This window comes from Hippopotamus amphibius, chromosome 3 (assembly GCF_030028045.1).
Source record: "Hippopotamus amphibius kiboko isolate mHipAmp2 chromosome 3, mHipAmp2.hap2, whole genome shotgun sequence".
Classification (NCBI taxonomy): domain Eukaryota; kingdom Metazoa; phylum Chordata; class Mammalia; order Artiodactyla; family Hippopotamidae; genus Hippopotamus; species Hippopotamus amphibius.
Window position 1 is genome coordinate 58,767,676 of NC_080188.1, and position 24,491 is coordinate 58,792,166.

The following is a 24,491-nucleotide window of genomic DNA, read 5'->3' on the forward strand; positions in this document are numbered from 1 at the left end:
ATATTAGAATCTGTATAGAGAAGGCTTTCATCAATCTAGTAAATAGGATGAGCTTCAGAAGCCTTGAGTTTTTACAATAGCTAACATTTATTGAGTGTTGATTTTGTGCCAGACTGTTGTAAGTGCTTTAAAATTAACATCTCTAAATTTCAAAACTAACTTATTAGTAGGTACTCTTACTATTCCCATTTGGACAATAAAACTAAGGCATAAAGATAAAGAAACTTGCCTGAGAAAGTTTTAGCGTTAGAATGTAACCCCTAGATGCTCTGCCTCTAATGCATGAGCTCTTAACCATAACAGACTATCGTATTTCCAAAACCTTTAATAATGGTGGTTCTATGAGCCCCCAAGGGAGACAAAACTACATGTAGCACTTTATTTGCGGAGCTTAATACAAAATCGATTTTAGACTACTGAATTCAACGGTCTGTATTTCCTTAAGGCAATCCTCCAAGAATTTAAGTACCACAAATTTAAGTTACTCTGAAGAACAATCTGGTTACACCACTAGTTAGATTCAGAACTGTGAATCTTAAAATCTTTGCAACTGGGGCTAGGACTAATACATCTAAGCAGGAATGTGTAGAATAGAAAGCCTCTCCACCACTAAATAAAAGGGGTGCAAGGAAAGCACAAGATGAGCCTGAGACACCTTGTTCCAGAAGGCATGGAAATGCTCAAGGACTAATGGGGTGTGTGAAGACCTGTGGGCCAGCTTAAACAGGTTCCTACTGGCCAAGTTTGGAAGAGTTGGAGCACCAGGATAAGAACTATAAATGATTATAACATATTCTGTAAATAAAAATCCCTGGATCAGTGATAATAATCAGAGTGAGAGAACAGAGTTACAATAGGAAAAGTCTGCTTTACAGAACATGCTGCAGCTAAATATAGAGGAAATAACAGAATTAGAAAATCACCATTTCCCACAAATCATTTAATAACTTTGTCAAAGATTGTCAGTGGATGCTAAAACATTAGGTGAAAAGTTGTTAGAGAACAGGATTTTCAGTCTCAGAGATCACATGATATTTGCAAAGGAAAAAAAGATTATTTTACAATTGATATTTGAGTGTACTCAGCTTAACTCAAAAGATTAAATTTATTACTACTAATCACGAAGAGGTGACATTATGAGCTTCTGATGTGATGCAACGTGCAGAACATGTCATTTATAAAATATTCTTGCCAAAAATGTTTGATGCTGCTAACCTAGCTTCTAAAACTAACAGTTTACAGGAAATATAAAAGCTAAGAGAACAAGTTAAAAGAGACCATGAGGAAAGAGACAAATTCAGCATTAGGGACATTCTCATAGACAACTGGCCTGGACTCTTCAAAACATCAATGTCATGAGGAAAAGATCGATTCCAGATTTAAAACAAAATATACAACCTTTGAATGTAATACATGAATACTGACTGGTTCCTGGCTGAAAAAACAAAACAAAAAACTAGCCAATTGTCTCTTTGGGCCAACTAAGGAAACCTGAATATGTGTTAGATTTTAGACGAAATTATTGTAAAGGTTTTTCGGTATCGTTCCACAACAGTGGAATTTGTGGGTGTGCACACACAGAGGTGGGGCTGACCCCTGAGCCTATTATTGGTGCTCTCACAGTCAGCACAGTTTTGGGTGGGCTTTGGGAGCTTGTGACTTTAGCAGGCTTTGGTGGCTCATGCATTAGGAGCGTGCATACGTGGGAGGTAGAACTGACATCCAAGCAGATTGTCAGAGCTGCCACAGCGGAGGCTCTCAGGGGCAGTGCCAGCAGCAGTGCTCTTTGTGGGCCTGCACACCAGGTGGCAGGTGGTATCACAGAGCCATAGGTCCAGGCCAATAGCTATGGGGGAGGAACACACAGAGGCTCCTTTCCCATGGAGAGCACTCCAGCCCCTCCTACCTCACACTGCAGCTTAGAACCAGATCTGGGGGCTTCTACTCTGACAATTGGGGAGCACACTCTGCCCCTGAAGGGTCTATGACAACCACAGAGCAAAGAGGAGGCCCTGTTCAATCCCCAGTGCAGGCCCTGATCACCACAACACCAAACACACACCCTATCAAGGGGACAGCAGCCAGCATGCTCCGAGGAAAGATGCAGCAGGCATCCATACCAAAAACAGCCCCTGCACCAAAAATATTGGACTCGTAAAGTCTGCACAGGAACACTCTCTCATAAAAACAGCCCTTCAAGACCACAGTCGAAAACTGTTTCTTCTCAATTTATAGAGTAAGAGAAATATAAGTAAAATGAAAAAGCAGAGCTATGCCCAATTAAAAAAATGAGAGAAAACCTCTGAAAGAACAATGAACAGACCTCTCCAGTCTACCAGATCCCAAGCTCAGAAAGCAGGTAATAAAAATGCTAAAGGAATTAAAAAAGACTATCGACAGAAATGCAGATCACTATAAAAAGGAACTAGAAACTATAAAGAGGAGCCAATCAAAATTAGACAACTCAACTGACAAGACAAAAACTGAGCTAAATACAATCAACAGCAGACTAAACAATGCAGAAAAATGAATAAGTGATCTGGGAGGATAATGGAAATCACCCAGTCAGAACAACAGACAGAAAGACAAATGAAAAAAATATGAAAGTAACATACAAGAGCTATGGGATAATATAAAACATGCCAACCTATGCATAATAGGGATTCCAGAAGAAGAAAGAAAAAAGGGGACCAAAAATGTATTTGAAGAAACAATGGCTGAAAATTTCCAAAACCTAAAAGAGGGAAACAGATATCCAGGTGCAGGAAGCACAGAGGGTCCCAAACAAGATGAACCCAAACAAACCCATACTAAGACATATCATAATTAAAATGACAAAAGTTAAACAGCAGATCTTAAAGGCTGCAAGAGAAAAACAAAGTCATTTACAAGGGAACCCCCATAAGACTATCAGCTTATGTCTCTACAGAAACTTTGCAGGCCAGAAGAGAGTGGCATGATATATTCAAAGTCCTGAAAGGTAACAAACTGCAACCTAGGATACTCCATCCAGCAAGATTATCATTTAGAATAGAAGGAGAGAAAGAATTTCTCAGATAAGGAAAAACTAAAAGAATTCAGCAAAATTAAGCTGGAATTCCCTGGTTATGTAGTGGTTAGGACTCCATGCTTTCACTGCTGAGGGCCCGGCTTCAATCCCTGGATGGGAAACTAAGAGCCTGCAATCCATGCAGCATGGCCAAAGAAACAAAAAAACGAATCTTAAGAGAGTATATAAAGGTCTTCTTTGAATAGAAAAGTAGCAAGAATATTAGGTAAGGGAAAATCAAAATACAAAAAGCAAATATATAAAAGGATTAAGGAACACTAAAGTAAGCCAGTATACAGATGAAAAAAAAAATTGTAAAAGCAATTTTAACTACAAAAATCAAAAACAAACATAAAACCCCAGTAAAAGTATAAGCATAAAAATGCAAAATAGGATATCAAAATCACAAAATGTGGGAGGAGTATAAAAATATAGATCTTTTAGAATGTGTTTGAGTTTGTATGACTATCAGTTTAAAACAAGTATAGTTATGGGTCAATATACTTGAACTCCATGGTAACCACAAATCAAAAACATACAAAAGATTCACAAAAACCAAAAAGAAAGCAACTCAAGCATACTACAAAAGAAAATTATCAAACCACAAAAAGAAAAACAAAAAGAAAAAATGAACAAAGGAAAACTACAAAACAACAGGAAAACATGGATTAAAATGGCAATAAGTACATTCCTATCAATAATTCCTTTAAATGTCAATGGACTAAATAATACACTGATCAAAAGACAGAATGGCAGACTGGACTTAAAAGAAAAATAGGAATCTGCAATATATTGCCTAAAAGAAACAGTTTGGGGCAAAAGACATACACAGACTGGAAGTAAGGTGATGAAAAATCATGTTTCATGCAAGCGGAAATGACAAGAAAGTGGGGAGTAGCAATACTCATATCAGACAAAATAGACTTTAAAAGGAAGGGTATGAAAACAAAGAAGGGCATTATAACGATAAAGGGATCAATACAAGAAGAGAATATTATGTGTGTTAACATATAAACACCCAATATAGGAGCACCTAAATATATAAAGCAAATACTAACAGACATAAAGTAAGAAACTGACAGTAGTAAAATAATAGTAGCAGACCTTAACACCCCACTGACATCAATGGACAAATCATCCAGACAGAAAATCAATAAGGCAACAGAGGTCCTAAATGACACAAGAGACTGGTTGGATTTAATTGATATCTATCTACAGGACACTATATCCAAAAAACCAGAACACACATTCTTTTCAAGCACACATGGAACATTCTCTAGGCCAGACCACATACTAGGTCACAAAACAAGCCTCAACAAATTTAAGAGGATATAAATTATTTCAAACATCTTTTCTGACCACAATGGTATATAACTAGAAATCAACTGCAGAAAGAAAAACAGGAAAAGAACAAACACTTGGAGACTAAACAACATGCTACTAAAAAACCAATGGGTCAATGATGAAAGCAAAGAAGAAATCAGAAAATACCTCAAGACAACAATGAAAACAAAACACAACTTTACAAAATATATGGGATGCAGCAAAAGCAGTACTAAGAGAGAAGTTCAGAGCGATATAGGCCTTCCTCAAGAAACAAGAAAAAGCTCAAACAAACAACTTTACCTACCACCTCAAAGCATTAGCAAAAGAAGGACAAACAAACCTCAAGCTCAGCAAAAGGAAGGAAATAAAGATCAGGGAAGAAATAAATAGAGATTAAAAAGAAATAGAAAAGATAGATAAAACCAAGAACTGGGTTTTTTAAAAGATAAAAAAAAAAAAAAAATCAACAAACCTTTAGCCAGGCTCACCAAGAAGAAGAGGACCTAAATAAACAAAAGAAGAAAGAGAAATAGCAACCGATATCACAGAAATACAAAAAATCATAAGAGAAAACTATCAAGTTATATGCCAACAAACTGGATAACCTAGTAGAAATGGACAAGATTCTAGAGATTCTAGAAACATACACCTGTCAAAGTGAGTCAAGAATAAACAGTTTGAACAGACCAATCGTTAGAAGTAAAAGAGAATCTGTTAAAAACAAAAAACAGGACTTCCCTGGTGGCGCAGTGGTTAAGCATCTGCCTGCCATTGCAGGGGACATGGATTTGATCCCTGGGCCAGGAAGATCCCACGTGCTAGGGAGCAACTAAGCCCGTGCGCCACAACTACTGAGCCTGTGTTTCAGAGCCTGCAAACCACAACTACTGAGCCCACACACCACAACTACTGGAGCCTGCATGCCTAGAGCCCATGCTCTGCAACAAGAAGCCACCGCACTGAGAAGCCCACGCACCTCAGTGAAGAGTAGCCCCAGCTTGCCACAACTAGAGAAAGCCCATGCACAGCAATGAAAAAAAAAAAAAACACACACCCAATGCAGCCAAAAAAATAAATTAAAATAAAAATTAAAGTTTATCAGTATCTTGACCCTCCTTCTCATTAAAAAAAACCCCAAAACAAATAAAACAAAACAAAACAAAACAAAAAAAGACCTCCCTGCAAATAAAAGTCCAGGACTGGATCACTTCACTGGGGAATTCTACTAAACATAGCAAGAACTTATACCTATCCTTGAACTCTTCCAAAAAGATTGAAGAGAAAGGAATACTCCCAAACTCATTATATGAAGGCACCATCACCCTGATGATACCGAAACCATGCAAAGCCACTACAAAAAAAGAAAATTGATGAATACCAATGTAAATATCTTCAACAAAATATTAGCAAACTGAATCCAACAATAAAGGATCACACAGCATGATCAAGTTGGATTCATCCCAGGGTCCCAAGAAAGTTCAACATATGCAAATCAATGTGATATACCATATTAACTAAAGGAAAGACAAAAAGCAGATGATCATCACAACAGACACAGAAAAAGCATTTAACGAAATTCAACACCCATTTACTAAAAAAAACTTTCACCCAAGTAGGTGTAGAGGAAATATCTCAACATAATAAAGGCCATTTATGACAAACCCACAGCCAGTCATAATAATCAAAGGTGAAAAGCTGAAAACCTTTCCACTCAATTCAGGAACAAGATGAGGATGCCTACTTTCACCATTTCTATTCAACATGGTATTCAAAATCTTAACCATGGCAACCAGACAAGAGAAAGAAATAAAAGATATCCAAATACAAAGGGAAGGGATAAAACCGTCACTATTTGCAGCTGACATGATACTCTATATTAAGAACTCTAGAGTCTCCACACAAAAACTATTAGAACTAATAATTTAGCAAGGTAGTAGGATACAAGATTAATATACAGAAACCTGTTGTGTTTCATTACATTAACAGTGAAACATCAGAGGATAGCCTCTTCAGCAAGTGGTACTGGGAAAACTGGACAGCCACATGCAAATCAACGAAGTCAGAACATTCCCTCACACCATACACAAAAATACTCAAATGGCTTAAAGGCTTAAATATAAGACATGGCAGCATAAAACTCTTAGAGGAGAACCTAGGCAAAACATTCTCTGACATAAATCATAGCAGTACTTTTTTTTTAGGTCAGTCTCTCAAGGCAAAAGAAATAAAAGCAAAAATAAACAAATGGGACCAAATCAAACTTAAAGATTTTGCACAACACAAAAGCATAAACAAAATGAAAAGACAACCTATGGAATGGGAGAAAATATTTGCAAAAGATGAGAACAACAAAGGCTTAATTTCCAAAATATACAAACAACTTATACAGCTCAATATCAAAACAAACAAAATCAAATGGGCAGAAGACCTAAATAGACATTTCTCCAAAGAAGACAGAGAGATGGCCATGAGGCACATGAAAAGATGCTCCACATCACTAATTATTAGAGAAATGCAAACCAAAACTACAATGTGCTATTACCTCACACGGGTCAGAATGACCATCACCAAAAAGGTCTACAAATAAAGGCTGGAGAGAGTGTGGAGAAAAGGGAACCCTCCTACACTATTGGTGGGAATGTAAATTGGTGCAGTCACTATGGAGAACAGTATGGAGGTTCCTTAAAAAACTAAAAATAGTTAACATAAGAACCAGCAATCCCACTCCTGGGCATATATCTGGAAAACATAAAAACTCTAATTCAGAAAGATACATGCATCCCAATGTTCATAGTGGCTCTATTCACAATAGCCAAGACATGCAAGCAACCTAAATGTCCATCAATAGATGAATGGATAAGGATTCCACACACAATGGAATATTAACTCAGGCATAAAAAAGAAATATTGTCATTTGCAAACAACATGGATGGACCTACAGATTATTATATTAAGTGAAATTAGTCAGAGAAAGACAAATATTATATATCACTTATATTTGGAATCTAAAAAAGATACAAATGAACTTATTTACAAAACAGAAACGGACTCACAGACATAGAAAACAAATTTATGATTACCAAAGGGGAGAGGGAGTGTGGGGAGGAACAAATTAGGAGCATGGGATTAACGGATACAAACTACCATAGTTAACATAGAAAAGGAAAAGGTATTTGCTATATAGCATAGGGAATTATATTATCTTGTAATGACTTATAATGGAATATAATCTTCAGAAAGAAAACTCAATCACTATGCTGCACACCTGAATCTAATGCAATATTGCAAACTAACTACACTTTAATAAAATAATAATATAAAAATTGGGGGAAAAAAGAGACTTCTCAAAGAGATTCCTTGCCCAAGAAAGAGTAACACCATTTTTTAACAGCACAATTAGGAGGGAAGGGAATATGTTCTCTTCAAATTGCAATTAAAAAATTAACAATAACAACTGTGGGGTTATTCTTACACAATAAGACACATAATAGATGTGGACAATCCTATTAGCTTGGATAGGGTTGCATCACTGGGAAAGCACCCTATTGGAAAATACAGTACCTGGGTTTGAATCCTGGTTTTGCCACTGATTTGGGTATTTTCACTGGGACTGTCAGCCTCTTTGGTCAAGTGTGAGCTTAGGAGAGGGCCAAATGCAACCCTAAAGAAGGATGACCCACACTCTCTGTCCAGCCACATGAGATAAGTCAAGCTTATGTATCACCAAGAGGACAATACTGCAGCCAGGTCCCTCCACATTCAGCCTGCTGACCTTATACATGTTTTCATCTATACCAACACTGGGTCCTCATCTGTTGACCTACAGTAACACTACCTAAAGTATTATGAGACCTTAATAAGATAGTGTAGAAGATGTGTAAAAGCATCTATTATACAATCAGAAGGCAGTCAATGCTGAAAAACATTAAGAATTTCTTTGTGGTAACCAATTCTTTAAAAGGCCACTGGCAGAGCTTACAGTTGCCTGTTGATGGGTAATTCCTCTCTCCTCTCTTAACAGAAATCTTATTTTGTTGAAGAAGGTGAGAAGCAAAGTGCCCAGTTAAAATATACCCCATCCTTTCAGTTGGAGCATGTCTTTGTAGATACAGATGACCACATATCTAAGTTTGGCTAATGAGATATGAACAATTTCTGTTTATAGGACCACCAAAAAAAACTCCTTAAAAGGGAGGCCAACTCAGTCTTTTTCCTATACCGTTTTCTGCTTAGATCACAGCTGTAATGCCTGATAGCCATCCTGTGACTATGCAGCAACCCAGAAGCTAGAAGCTAAGCTCTAAGGACAGTAAAACAGAACAAGAGGGACTTGCATCCTGATGACATCACAGAATCTGCCTGGAATACCTATCTATGGACTTCTTCTACACGAGAGGGGAAAAAAATGTTTCAAATAATGCTCTGTTAGAATGTCAACAATTATTTACTGAATTGTATTAAGTCAAGAAAATCAGAACCTCTATATAAATCAATTTTTCCAAAACTAGCTCATTAATTTTATTTTCTTTTTTTAAGCTCTTTATTGGAATATAATTGCTTTACACTGTTGTGCCAGTTTCTGCTGTACAACAAAGTGAATCAGCTGTATTTATACACATATCTCCATATCCCCTCCCTCCCGCGACTCCTTGCCACCTTCCCTATCCCAGCCCTCTAAGTCATCACCCACCATCGAGCTAGTGGGAAGCTGCTGCATAACACAGGGAGATCAGCTCATTAATTTTAAAAGCCCAAAGCTCTTTCTGGATATCTTATTAGCGATCCTTACATAAATGCCCTAGAGCACATATTATCAGTGTGCATTTAGATCTAAAGAACGGTTCTTAACCTGAAATCCATGGATCATGAATCCTTAAAAGTACATGAAACATCAAATTTTTAGAAATCATATTCTCAGAGGTCTATGATCTGAAAAGTTAACACCTAAGGATCTTTAGACATTGATAGAAAAATTAGGTTTAATTAAGATGTAAAAAAAGAACTGACTTCTCTATCCAAATAAACATGTACTTAAAATATCTTGGATCACTGAGTATCTCACAAATAAGTTAAATAATTTCCACCACTTAGACTAGAAAAGATTAGAGTCCTTATGTTACCTAGTATTATTAAATGTTAACGTACTAAAAACAAATCCAATAAAAATCTTGTGAATTTTAACACTTCTCTTTCTGAAACCATACAGATTAAGAAGACAAAGAAAAGTAAACCAACAGAAGACAGCAAAGCTATAAACTCCAATTTTTGTATTATTGCTGCTAAAGGTAAAGATGGGGCAGGAAACTTACCGCAGACATCACACCAGCACTATGCGGAGTCTGGAGAGAATCAGTTGGAGCCCAGCAATGGAAGTTCTTTAAAATCTCCTACAAACATTTATTACTTTAAAGATAGAGCACACTTTGACGGGGAGATTAGCAGGGCTCAACTGATTAGAGAAAGAAGGTACAGAAAGTACCTACAAGGACCCCCAGAGGCAGATATCAGGAAGCGCCAGAAAAATGCACCACCTAATAGTGAGTTGATGGCCTTGGAGGGCATGTTTATGAGGAAAAGGCAGTAGAGCTCTCCTGACCCACGTGAGCTTCTGAGAGAAGGAGAGATGGGCAAATGGAAGGGCCATACTTAAGAAAATTGTCCTTCGGTAGCAATTGAGGAGGGAGTCCCAGGGCTGTAAAACTTAAAAAGTTACTTTGGCCTCTCATCACTATACCCCATAGGCATCTGTTGATACTGATACCACGAAAATCCATCTCACTGAAATGTGAGTAAGAAAAAGGGAACACAGCCAGCACCTAGACAGAGACAGTATTTTTTTTAAAAGTATGAAAGAGCATCACGACTTTCTTGAAATAACTCATTAGAAAAATGTTGCCAAGAAACAAATGAAAACTGTAACCTAAACCGAACAAAAATAACTAACAAAAGTAAATAAGGAAATGATACCAAAAGTACATGCAACAATGACAAAGATAACATGTATTTCATTAAAATGAAGAACTTTTGTGCACCAGAAGACACTATCAGAGTGAAAAGACAAGCCACAAAACAGGAGAAAGTATTTGCAAATTATGTATCTGATATAGGTTTAACATCCAGAGTATGTTTAAGAATGCCTACAGTAACTACAACAAAACCCATTTCAAAAATGAACAGACACTTCTCCAAAGGAGATATGTAAGTGGCAAATATGCACACAAAACGTTGCTTAATTTTACCAGTCATCAAGGATATGCAAATCAGAACCACACTTCACACCCATTAAGATAGCTATTATCAAAAAAAAAAAATCAGAAAAGTGCTGCATAGGATGTGGAAAGATTGGAATCTTTACGCATCGCTGGTGATGATGTAAAATGATACAGCACGATGGCAAACAGGTGGTTCCTCAAAAAGTTAAATACAGAATTACCATATGATCCATCAATTACACTTCTGAGTATGTACCCTAAAATCAGGAACTAAAATAGGTACCTGTACACCAATGTTCACAGCAGCGCTGTTCACAATAATCAAAAACTAGAAACGACACAAATGCCCATCAACAGATGAATAAACAAAACGTGGTGTATATACATACAACAACATTATTCATTCTCATAGAGGAATGAAATTCCAATAACATGAAATAACATAGATGAACCTTGAAAATATTATGCAAAGTCAAATAAGCTAGACACACAAAATCCCAAAATTGTATGATTCTATTGATTTTTATATGAGACACCTAGAATAGGCAAATTCATAGAGACAGAAGGCAGAACAATGGTTCCAGGGGCTGGGGGGAGGGGGGAATGGGGAGTTACTGTTTAGCGGGTACAGAGTTGGAGATGAGGAAAACGTTCTGGAAATGGATAATGATAATGGTCACACAATATTGCGAATGTACAAATGCCACTACATTGTAAGCCTAAAAACAGGTAAGATGGTAAATTTTATGTTACATATATTTTACCACAGTTTTTAAGATGTTAACGAATGGATCACGATGATGAATGGATACCTCAAAGCAGAAATGAAGAAATATGGGGAAGAGATAATCAGGCTAAAGGAGAATGCGGAATGGAGACTGGCGGAAATCTGCGAGGGAAGGAAAGGAAAAGACAAAAAAATTTCAGAAGTGAAGACTAAACTCTGACGAGCACAAAGGAGAACAGAAACCATGGACAGCCCAGTAAGGGACATGGAAGACATAAACGAGAAAAACAGATGCAATCAAACATTTCTCAAAATCACAAGGATTTGATAGCTACAGAAAGCAGTTAAGTGAGCCCCAGTATATGTTATTGAAGTCCCCAAAGGAGAAAACCAAATAATATCTTGGAGTATTTAATGAAACAGAATATGTAAAGATGTAATTCACAAATTGAAGCCTTGAATCTACAAATTGAAACGGCACATCAAACCCGGATCAGTCCACACAAAGATATATTCTAAGAAAATTATTAGACTAACAATAAAGAAATAATCCTGTGGGTAGCCAGACAAAAATTATGTCATAATAAGGAAAGAAAATATGAGTGGCCTCAAACTTACTGATTGCAGTATTTAACATTGGAAGACAATGGAATAAGGCTTACAAGATAGTTAAGAAAACATGAGCCAAATTTAATAACCAATCAAGCTGTCCTCCAACTATAAAAGCTACAGTTTGAATATGCATAGGCTAAGGGAATACTTTACCCATGAACTTACCTTGAGAAAACTACCAGAACACAAACTTTAACCAATTAATAGATGACTGAAAGGACCGGCAAAGAAATTTTAAAAGGAAATTTTAAAAAGAAATTCAAAATTTTAATTTGAGAAAGGTAAAAATAAACTAAACTAAAAAACTTAAAATATAACCATGTTACTCGAGGAAGGAATGACGACCTGGAAAAACTACACTCAAAAGAGAAGATCTGGGTTAAAACATTTTCAGATTTTATTTTATTTTTCGCACACTGGCTTAGTTGCTCCACGGCACATGGGATCTTCCTGGAGCAGGGATCGAACTCATGTCCTCTGCATTGGCAGGCAGACTCCCAACCACTGCGCCACCTAGGAAGCCCACATTTCCAGATTTTAGAAAAGCTGCCATGTGGTTCAGAGGACAAAACCAGAAAGTGAAAAGTAGTTATCTGGAGACAGATTTTAAGATATATAAACAAGAAATAATGGTCACTTCTAAAGATGGAAAAAATTTTCTCAGACGGTTAAGTGCCTAGTAATCAAAGATAGGCAAAAACAATAATGTGATACCATTTGTCATCCTTTCTACTCACGGAAATTTTCCTCAGAAGAAAAGAAAATGTTGCTAAGAAGAAAAGAGTGGTGGGATGTAAAGAGGTTCAAATTTCTGGAGGGCAATTTGGCAATGCCCGAGAAACGCTGGGGCTTCTGCCTAGGCCATCCTCCCTCTAACCAGGTCTCCAAGCACAGGCGTAGGGCAAGTTATGAGCGCACAAGACTCATATCTTATGCAAATGGGAACCGAAGACAGGGGTGATACACTGTTAATTGGGAGAAAAAAGAATGCTATAAAATTAAGGTCAAGTGTAATCTCTTTTTATAACTTTATATGCTCATAGAAAGAACTATAGGACAAGCAATTATAGTACGTGTTTATTTCTGGGTTATAGAATCTTAGATAATTCTTATTTTCTCTTTTTTACTTCATTGTATTTCATAATTTTATACACCAGATATATATCACTATAATGCCAAGAAAAATTAAAGGTTATTACAAAAAGCTATATTCTCTATATAAAAGAAGTCAGGACCTACTGCTGACTTCCAGTTAATGGTAGAATAAAAGGTATACAAATCCTCTCTTTAAAAAACAGTACAAAAACTGGACAGATGTGTCAAAATGACCATTTGAGAGCTTTGGAAACTGACCGAAGGAAAAAAAATTGAGAAACACTTACTGATGAAAAACTCACGAAGTTTAGTTAAGAATAGCTGGCGTTTATCAACTCGAGGATGGAAGATGCCTTAGAGGACTGGGACGGGGAGGGTGGGGGGGACTCGAGGAAGGTTGGGGGGGAGTCAAGGGAGGGAGGGAATACGGGGATATGTGTATAAAAACAGATGATTGAACTTGGTGTACCCCCCCAAAAATAATAAATAAATAGAATTAAAAAAAAAAAAAAAAGAATAGTTGGCGTTTGTGGCGCACTTGTCTGGGCCTGCTTCCAATCCCTCCGCCCCTACCTGGGCTGGTAGAGCAATGCTAACACAGGGAACCAGCCCTGAAACCCGGCAGCTTTGGTTTTGGCTGAACTGATTTAGAAGACAGGAAAAAATCCCACATCCGGTGGTTCATATATCGGATAACGAACTTATATCCAGAATATATAAAAAGAGCCCCTACAAATCAATAAGAACAAACAACTCAAAGAAATGGGCAAAAGATATGAACATTCAACCAAAGATGACAGACAAATGGATAATATGCACATGAAAATAAGCCCAACATCATCAGTCTTTCAGAAATGGAAGACAGCACTACAAATTCACTAGATTGGCTACAACAACAAAAAAAGTCTGACCAGACCATCTGCTGGCGAGGATATGGAGAACCTGGAACTCTCATACACTGATAATGCGGATGTAACGTGGTGCAATCATTTTGCACAACAGTTTGGCAGTTTTTAAAAATGTTAAACATAAATTTACTCTATGATCCAGAAATTCTACTCCTAGGTACCTACCTACTTAAGATAAATGAAAATACAAGTTCACACAAAGACTTGGATATGAATGTTCACAGCAGCATTATTCACAATAGTCAAAACGGAAAGCCATCCAAATGTCCATCAACTGGTGAATGGATAAACAAAATGTGATACGTCATATAAAAGAATGTTATTCTATTATAACAAAAAGTATTGAAAACCGATACATATTTTTGATGAACCTCAAAAATATTATACTAGTAAAGAAGCCAGTTGCAAGAGAACATATATTATGTGAGCCCATTTATATCAAAAGACCAAAAAAGGCAAATGTATAGAAATATAAAGTAAATGAGTGGTAGTCTATGATTGGGCGGGTAGTGCAAATGGGAACTAGCTGTAAATGGGCACAAGGGATCTTACTGAAGTGATGGAATGTTCTACAACTATATTGTGGTGCCGTTTGCACAACTGGTAAATTTAGTAAAAATTATATTGTACATTTTCAATGAGTATTTTATGGTATGTAAATTATACCTCAAAGACCAGTTTAAAAACATAGAAAGTCAACTAGTGCTTGGTAATTTCCTGCCAGACTGTCAGTAGAAAGAATGTACTGAATATTAATTTGCTTTTAGAAACATCCCACATTCTTCATTATAACTGCACACTCTATCCATCTTCAGTAATTCTAGATGAAATACGTAAATCTGGGGTGGCTCACTATTAAGTGATTGCTGCTATACCAATGTATAAAAACCTGAAAGCACAGAAACGCCTGTGCGCTTAGAATCCATTGGTTATTTGGGGAAAGGGGGTACAAGCTCTTAATGCCACCAGTGTTGAACCTTCTGTTCATCATTGCTGACAGTCTTAACAGAGTCAAGGAGGATTTAAACGGAAAAGAGGTTGCTATCAAATTTGAAAAATACTCTTGGAAAAGCTATACTTGCCATTGGTTCCCAACAAGTTTCGCAAAATGAGAAGTCAGAAAACGAAGGACTTTTTTAAAAAAAGTTACAAAGACTCCTTTAAGGTCAACCATCTAATATACTAAGAAGAACTACAGTGTTAAAACAAAAGGTTCTAAAATATATAGCTTCAGAAAAGCCAAATGTGCTTAAAGCTAATGTTGCATGTAAGTACTTGAAGGCTGACATGATATACTTACCATGTAAACCACAGAAAAAAAAATTTCTATGAGATCATTTATTAACATTTTAACTAAAACTAGTTTCTTTAGTATTAAAAGAATCACCGGGAATTAAGAAGAAAAGTAAATTAATTCATAAGACAATTTTATATCAAAATTCTCTTTGAACTGTTTTTCTTGCAGCATACCTTATCTACTCTCTATACTTTTCCTAGAATGAATACTATTTGACTAAGTTCTACTGTATAATTTTAAGTGACTTATACATTTTTCATACAGTGAAATGGAGCAAAACTTTAGCAAGCCTGTAGTAATATTCTCTAATTCCTTCATTTAGAAAATCTGTTTTTACAGCTATTGAGTCTAATTCAAATGTTAGTACCTTACCCCTCCCTGCCCGGGGACCTAGTTTTGTGTTATTAAGATCATGGAATCCTGCCTTCAGCTTTGGCTAATCATCCCATTCTTCATACAAAGGAAGCCCTAATGAAAGGAAGATGAGGGGAGGGACATGTTTATGTTAAATTTCCAACAGTCTAACAAATGAAAACGTACAATTGACTGAGAACTACAAATTCTGGGACATACACAATGACTCACAGAATCCTAGGACATTTCTAGGGTATCTCACCTCATTAACTCTAATTCCATTATGGAATGCCTACAACTAGTCAAATCATGACCACTCAGCTTCCCTTTTCCTACTTTTGGGGCACTGACCACCTCATAGGGCAATCAGCTCAATTTTTAGACACCAGAACCTTTAGAAACTTCTTTCTGCTGGTTTGACATTACATTCTACCCGGCTCTAGGACTGCTTTACGAAATTTACAGGAAAAGCACACTTTCTTGTATATAGTAGACAATTCTTCAAATAATTTATATATTTCAATACATACCTGTAAAAGTACTGCACACATTCAAATTTAATATTCATTGCCTTTATGATTATAAACCAATCTATTTCTTCCAGACAGAGCTACCATTCCCTGTTCTTTTTTATTTTTAATAATTTAAATGTAATAAAAGTAACACATGAACTTGATCTAAACCCAAACAACAAAGAGTTTAAACTGAAAAGTCTTCTTAGCCCCAACATTCTTATATTTTCTTGCAGAAATTTTGTATGCATAATTAAGCATATATATGCATATTCTTTTTAAAAAGGCAAATGTAACTATACTATTTGCTACTTAATGTATTTTGGAGGTCTTTCCATATTAGCACATACACCTGTTAATATTATATTATAGAGACACTATAATTGACTTAACCAATCTTATTTACTAATTTTTAGGTTATTTACAGTTCTTGATATTACAAATATTTCACAAATAAGCATTCTTGCAAACATTTTTACATAATTGTTCTGATACTTGTAAGATAAATTCCTAGTGGTAAGATTGCTAGATAAACAGGTTTACAAATAATAAATCTTTTTACACTAATTCCAAGAGTTAAATGAGTAGTCTCTTGCTACTAGACATATATGAAAGCAAAATAAACTTCCACTTTACTTAAGTTACCATACAAATTATAAATTTTGGTATGTATTGCCACATTGTCCTACAAAAATGTTACCATGGTTTACAGCTTGATGGACAACATCTGCAAGTGCCTGTTTCCCATTCTATGATCCCTGAGTATTATAACATTTTAGATTTCGCCAATATTTAACTATGGATGAGACTGAGCAATTTTGTGTATTAGCACTTATGTTTGTCATTTGTGAACCTCCTATTCATAAGCTTTGCCTAATTTTAACCGGGTAGTTTTTCTGATTTGCAGGAATCTTTTTGTATGTTAAAAAAAATAACTTTGGTTTAGTCATGTGTGTTGTAAATACCTGTCCTGGTTTTCTTTTGGCATTTTAATTTGTTTATGATATTTGGGGTTGTGCAGACATTTTGATTATTTGGCAGAAAACTTTACCCATCTTTTTTTTTAGGGCTTGTAGCTTGGGTCTCCTTTGAAACACATTCCTTGATCCAAAATTAATTTTTAAATCCACACATGTGTTCTTCTAGTATTTTCATGATTTTACTTTGATATTTATATCTTTGATCCAGCTCTAGTTTAAAGAGTTAGGAAGAAATCCAGCAATTACTTTTCTTCAAGTAGCTAGCCATTAATAAACTGTTTTAATTCCTGTCATTTTAATATCTGATATGCTAAACTCTCCAAACTTAGTCTTAAAGACGTAGCTGTAATAATTCAGAGCTGTCATAAAACAAAATCATATAGAATATTTTCCCATAAACCACTCGTTTTGAATGATAAATTTTAAAAAATCTCCAAACTGCCTGTTATGAACTTATATAACACACAAACTTAATTATGCTATGACTTGCTATAGTACCTCTTCATAAACCACTGCCAATTCCTGGTTACAGAGAACACCTCAAATATGCTTTCTTATGGGCTCTTTCACAAGCTACTGGACACAAGGTTCTTCTTTGTCTCTGAAATTTAGTTTCCCTAAGCTTTAAGATATGGATCAAAATTAACCTGACTTATTTTAGCATGGCCTTCCCTACTCGGTTGCCTCATTCTTTCACTTTACACGCTACTTCATGCTAGTTTACACTTCCCGCCACTGTCACTAAAGCTTCCTCAAAATTTTCTGCACAGGAAATAACATTAAACTCAAACACACAATCAACCATGCTTCAAAAAAACAAACCCTAAAATAAGTAACCTGCACACTAGTGACTTTACCCACGCTCAGCATCTAAACACTCATCTATTACTGTGTTACTGACTTCTTTGTCTGGTTTTTGAATTCTGTATGGCAAAGATGAAAATTCTCCTTGCAACACAATTCAAATGTGAAGAAGACAGGCATGCCATTGTGTGACTATTAATCTAGTCTTCTAATACCTCATCATTGGTTTACTGTAAAAGAAAAAAGGCACAATTAAATGTTCAATCCTGTTTAAAATCTGGTCTGACTCCAATAATATAAACATGCCATTTGGATTACAGAGTTCTTTTTATTTTGTTTAAAACAGATAATGATAGCATTGAGGAAACCACTTAAGGCAAGTAGGAGCCACATAACAAAGGTAGTGTTTTATGATGCTGTATAGTTTACAATGTATTTTCACATTAGGGTTTGATTTGATTCTCACAACAATCTGATTTACACTGCTATTATCCCCATTTGATAGATGAGAAAGTGAGAGGTTAAACATCTTGCCCAGGGTCATACAGCCAGGAAGTGGCTGAGCCAAGACTCACAACCATGTCTCCTGCCTTCAAATCCTGCCTCATTCTAATGCATGACAAGCTTCCCCAAACCACAGAACAGTAAGCCATTCCAAGATGAGGTGTGTCAATTAAGATTTTTTTGACTTCAAGTAACTGAAATTTCAGCTCAAACTAGCTAAAATAATAAGGACATTTAATGGGACTTCGTAGGTGGTGCAGTGGTTAAGAATCTGCCTGCCAATGCAGGGGCATGGGTTTGAGCCCTGGTCTGGGAAGATCCCATGTGCCGTGGAACAACTGAGCCCATGTGCTACAACTATTAAGCCTGTGCTCTAGAGCCTGTGAGCCACAACTATTGAGCCTGTGTGCCACAACTACTGAAGCCCAGGCACCTAGAGCCCGTGCTCTGCAACAAGAGAAGCCACTGCAATAAGGAGTCCGCGCAGCACAATGAAGAGCAGCCCTCACTCACCACAACTAGAGAAAGCCCGTGTGCAGCAATGAAGACAATGCAGCCAATAAATAAACAAATAAATAAATAAGGACATTTATTAACACATTATAATAATACAAAGGCGTTCAGGGGAAAGGAAGACTAAGTTAGTAGATGCTTGTGAATGTCACCACGACTCTGCCATTTATTGATCAGCTAACTAAAGGCAGATTTTTAGGCTGCCTTCCCTCTTGAGCCATAGATTAGATGTCTGCCAGAAGCACCTGCGGTATTTAACTCCTTGTTTACATTCATAGAGGAGTGGAAGATAGACACTGCTTCCCTAATCATGGAATACATGTCCTTCTCTTTGTTTGGTTTGAGCTATTTAGGTCATGGCCAGAGAGTGTTTGTTTACCCATTTCCCAACTACTTTTGCATTTAGGTGGGAACTAGTCCAAAGCAATGAACTATGAGAAATGAGTCACTTCCAGAATGAGGCAGATAATAGTGTGTGTGCCTCCTCCATTTCTTTCTTTCCCTGATATAACCTAGGGGATACATGGTAATATGTTAAAACAGCAAATAGATCACAGAATGGAGGAAGCCTGGATACCAGAGCCACCAGATGGAAGAGAGATTCTGATAACTTGCATCAGACCTTGAGTAATCTACAAATTAATTTTTGTCTCCCTGAGCTACTGAGATTTCAGGATTTTTCTATTGGGACATTCAACATTATCTCCATCGATGCAGATTACATGCCCACCTGAGGGAAAGCTATGCACTGACCAGACTAAACATCATCTGAGATGGAATGGATGTGCAGAGTCTTCTGACTACATGCAATTTTATAGCAAGAATTCCTGATGCTATTCAGTTGGAGATGATGCTATTGAGTCAAATGAGACTCAAACGATTAAAAGTACAAAATATTTATAATTATCCTGCTAATTCTTACTAAATGGAAAATTGTGCCATTTTCACAAAAAGCACCATCAAAAAGATAGAATGCCTTTTCAGACATATCTTTAGATTCTTGAGAGTCTTCAAAAATCCTTCTAAAAATAAAATACAAGCAGGTGAAACTGCAAAACCTAGGGATGACGGATCTGTTCTGTGCAAACATTTATTGAACAACTACTACTGCCTACTACTGAGCAAAAAGCAAGTAATGCAAATAAGATATGACCCCTTCCGTCCAAACTGTTGCCTGCTAGAAGGCACAGTCAAATTATGGCAAGAAGTTGAACAGATCCTCAAATACTCCTTAAAATCTACTATCAAGATAGCACACTGCTCAATAATGTCTACGATCGGACTGTAGTAAGTAACAACCAAGACTTAAGCTCAGGTATGCCAAGCTCCAAACAAGACCCATGTTTTTCTAAAATCCCAAATAAAAAATAGGTTTTAAAAAAAAATTAAGAAATGCATCATGACATTTAAGAAACCTAAATATAGCCTTTGTAGGAGGAAGCTGGTACCAAAAATCAAAGTAGAAACTACAAAGAGGAGAATTGTGGTGGCCTTGAAACTTGACCTTACATATTATTTGTTGTATTATTTAAGAAAGTTTGATTCAGCTAAATGGATAAAAAGAGAAACAACAAGAACAGGTACAGCTAAGTACTGATGACATGTAAGGACATAGGAGAACTTGGTAGATATATTAGACATAGATAAGAAGAGATGAAAAAACCAAGTTAAGCACCCAACATTTATGAGACACCAGATATTCATGTTTCTAATGGGTCACCCATTGATTGTACCCATTCTGGCCCCATGTGCTCTCTGACTGATATGAACAGAGAAATCCATAGCTGTTCAGTAGTGTCTTAGCAGGTTACAATCATACCTAGGCAAACTTGCCCCCGATGCCAGAGCAAGCTGCGTTGGCTCCAGATACACTTCATGTGCTGAGCCAGCTCACACTCAGTACTAGTCTGCAAAAATGCACCATGGGGCTTCCCTGGTGGCGCAGTGATTGAGAATCCGCCTGCCAATGCTGGGGACATGGGTTTGATCCCTGGTCCGCAAAGATCCCACATGCCGTGGAGCAATGAAGCCTGTGCGCCACAACTACTAAGTTTGCGCTCTAGAGTCCGCAAGCCACAACTATTGAGCCCATGTGCCACGACTGAAGCCTGCGTGCCTAGAGCCTTTGCTCTGCAACAAGAGAAGCCACCTCAATGAGAAGCCCACGCACCACAACGAAGAGCAGCCCCCACTCGCCAAAACTAGAGAAAGCCTGCATGCAGCAACAAAGACCCAATACAGCCAATAAATAAATAAATATTAAAACAAAAAAAAATGCACCATGACCAGTGAAGGTTGATGTGGCCGCAAAGGCAAGAAAGATAGGAAACATGAACACTACGTAACAGAATTCAGAGAGGTGGTCCTCTGGTCCCACTTAAACTCTTTCTAAGCAGGTAAACCTACCCCATCTTTTCTTCCTTGCTTCAGGCTGTGTTTTAAGTTGATTCAATCAATCTGTGACTAGAGTACCTTGATTTGCTCTGTACGCCTTTCTGTACTGTGACCTGCCTACACTGTGGGATATGTGTAAGGTAGCTGATGGCACCAGGTGGTAAGGCCACAGGAGTGGAGGTGCCCAAGTTAGGGACAAATGCTACAAAGCCTGGGATACCTCTGGAATTGCTGCCCGCACCAGCAAGAGTTGGGGCTAAGTCAGGACAGGTGGTCCGCTGGGTCCTGACAATGCCAAGAGAACTGATCCACAAAATCACCAGCCACGGAGCTACTACCTCACACTCACACAGAACTCGCCACACGGCAGAACATTCAGAGTATACTGTAAGAACCTACACAGAAGGCAGAACCTACACTCTAGGCCCCCCTTTCTTCATCCACTAGAATACGCAAACTCCCCATTCTCAGCCCATCTCTACTCAAAATGATCACATGCCCCCTGGGACAGAAAAGCTGGAGGGGCAGGGACTCTGAAAGACTCAGGATTCACCTGAGAAAGCTCAAGCCATCCAAAAGTGTATTTAAAACAAGAAGAGACTAAGATAACACCAATTGGCAAGTGTAAGTTTCTTGTTCTGCCTGTAACATACCTAAAAATAGGTGTTACAGTAAAGAGCCTACCTTTTCTTTGTAATGTAAGTAAATTTGTGAGTCCATTATAGTTTTACTAACAGCTCTAGCAATTTGGGAAAGTGAAAAAACAAAAGGAATGAGGAAGAGAAAGTTGGTTGGTCAACGGAAGTAGGAACTGAAAATCTTTAAACCCGCCTGTCCCACTTCAAGATTCCATAAACACATATACCCATGCACATACTCTACAAATTTCTGGTACTCGATTATTTTTTCTAAAGAATGATGCTCTTCAGTCGTAGGATACTGAGTAGTAACTATAATATAGGTCTAAGCAAATAAGTCCAAAACTCAAAAAAGTACATGAGCCCATATGCATTCATTTATGTGTGACTTAGTTCTCACTTTTCTGCCGCAAAGTGTTTTGTTCTTCAATAGCTCTTTTTCCAGAAATACTATCCTATGATTCCTAAAAATGTGTTTCCTCCTAGAGTAAAACTGGGACACAGCACAATCAAAGGCCTAGCTGGAAATGAACAGTAGAAATGATTGAGAATCCTGCATCCATTGGAGTGAATCATCTCTTAAATGGTATGATTTTTCTGTCAAGCTTAAGTAAAATTTTGTACATGCTTTGGATATAAATTCAGGAAAAGTAAGGAATTTCATACATGGGTCAGTCTGCTTTTTAGTCAAGGTAGAGATCAATATATGCAGGCCAAGGGCAAATAGTGAAGATCCAATCAATTAGATGTCTGCAAATCTCAGGACAGATAGGTCAATCTGCTGCTTTACTCTACGCATTTCTGGCTCTAAAGTATTTCTTTTATAAAGCAGGAAAAATGAAGACCTGTGTCTGAAGTAAAATAAAAGCCCAGTATCTTCCATATAGAAAATTAGATTTTGAAGGAAACTCTTTGGAGTGATAAAAAGATCACCAGCTGCACACCTGGAGGCTGCAAGCACCCAAGCATCGGGGCTGAATAGAAGAGAGGGTCAGGAAGACTGGCACACAGGTTGCTGAGAAGTTCCAAGCTGAAAACGAGGGAGTCACCCTGCAATTTTCCTAAGAAAATACAATCTGTGGGGCTAATGCACCATCTGGTGGCCATTCAGGGCCTATGTATCAAAAATTATCCAGATATTTCCAGATATTTTAAGATGCCATCACAGCCACAACAAAATACAGCTCATTCTGAAACTTAAAGTAGGATCTGATCTAAGTGTGATGAAACTAGGGAGCAGTTAAAGATGATAATACAGAATAAGATATTTCTCATTTAATACCTCCAGGGGGGAAAAATGCTGCTTAGAATACAATACCAATTTGAGATTTATGCATTTTCTGTATATTGAGATAAAAAATTTAATTATAGTTTTCTGTAAATTATGTAAGTGAAGATACATTTGGTTATTGAAAAAGGCTACATGTAAGCACCAACAGAACTGTTTCTGAAATCCATGAATTTCAGCCCTAGAAATAGACACATTTTCCCATGGATTTTATATCAGTGTTATTTATTGCTGCTACTGTACTATAACCAGAAGTTTGTACAGTTGATTAAGGATTCACACTCATTTATCAACTTAGCTCTTTCACCATCACTTTTAGCAACCATGCTTAAATAAAAATTCTAGAATTACTAAATGAACACAAGAATGTGAAATAGAAAAATGTTATATACATTCTCAAGTAAATTAACGGTTATTTTAATTCTTTTCATTCATTCTCAACCTAGGCACAAGGTATTTCCAATAACTACAATTTAACTCATATTTAATTCTTTCAGAACAAGAAAGTCTAAAATGCTCGAGCGTGATCTACAATACATCAAGTTCACTTAACTGAATAAACTCAGCCGGCATCTTCCTTCACCTCTCTTAGGAAAAGGAAAACGGACAAAAATAGGGAATGCTACCCCAAATACTGCTTAATGGCCATTTGAAGAGAGAGGAATTTAAGTTAGCAAATCTCCCTGCCCTCCCCTGCCAGGAAGGGGAAAAATAAAAAGCCACACAGACATCTCAAAACTAGGAGGCAGAGGCCTCTCCGGGGCCCCCGGCAGCGTCCGCGGAGACAGAGGCGGCCTGTACTCACACAGACGGCGAGAGCGCCAGCCCCCATCGCGCAGGAAGTGCCCGGTAGACCTAATGAAGGCGGGATGAAAGCATCAAGATGACAGCAACACGCTAAAATGCCATGCAGTCGCTATGCTCTGATGTGAAACACAGCTCCAGGTCCAGAGGCCCCGTGATGAGGAGAGAGCGGCTCCCAACATTTTCGGAAGTGCGGTTTTGCTTCTGATTTGGCTAAACCCACATGGCCGGGAGGACTGCCTGGAGTTGAAATCTGATCCACAGCATCTAGGACTGGCGAGCAGACCAAGTCATGTGACCTGGGTCTTTAGTCGCGGACATCTTTTTCTTAAACCTGACTTGTTAGATGCCACACACAGGCTTCTTCAATTCAGAAAACGGAGATCACCCGGGGGTGTTTATGAACAGGACTTGAAGTGCAGAAAGCAGAAACACACTTGCTTCCCGTGGCTACTCATCTCTGAGAAAAATTCA

At 37.4% G+C, this 24,491-nt stretch overlaps 1 protein-coding gene across 3 annotated transcripts in view; it reads right to left on the reverse strand.

The window, feature by feature from the left end:
- The window catches only part of FAM13A (family with sequence similarity 13 member A), a 322,984-nt gene extending 298,761 nt beyond the window's left edge, over positions 1-24,223 (reverse strand). For all 3 annotated transcript variants that reach the window (XM_057726771.1, XM_057726772.1, XM_057726770.1), the window contains exon 1: positions 24,019-24,223. In XM_057726771.1, coding sequence (XP_057582754.1) covers positions 24,019-24,045 — 27 coding nt within the window. In that variant the 5' untranslated portion in view covers positions 24,046-24,223. The remainder of the gene's footprint in view (positions 1-24,018) is intronic.
- Positions 24,224-24,491: the final 268 nt, after the last annotated feature.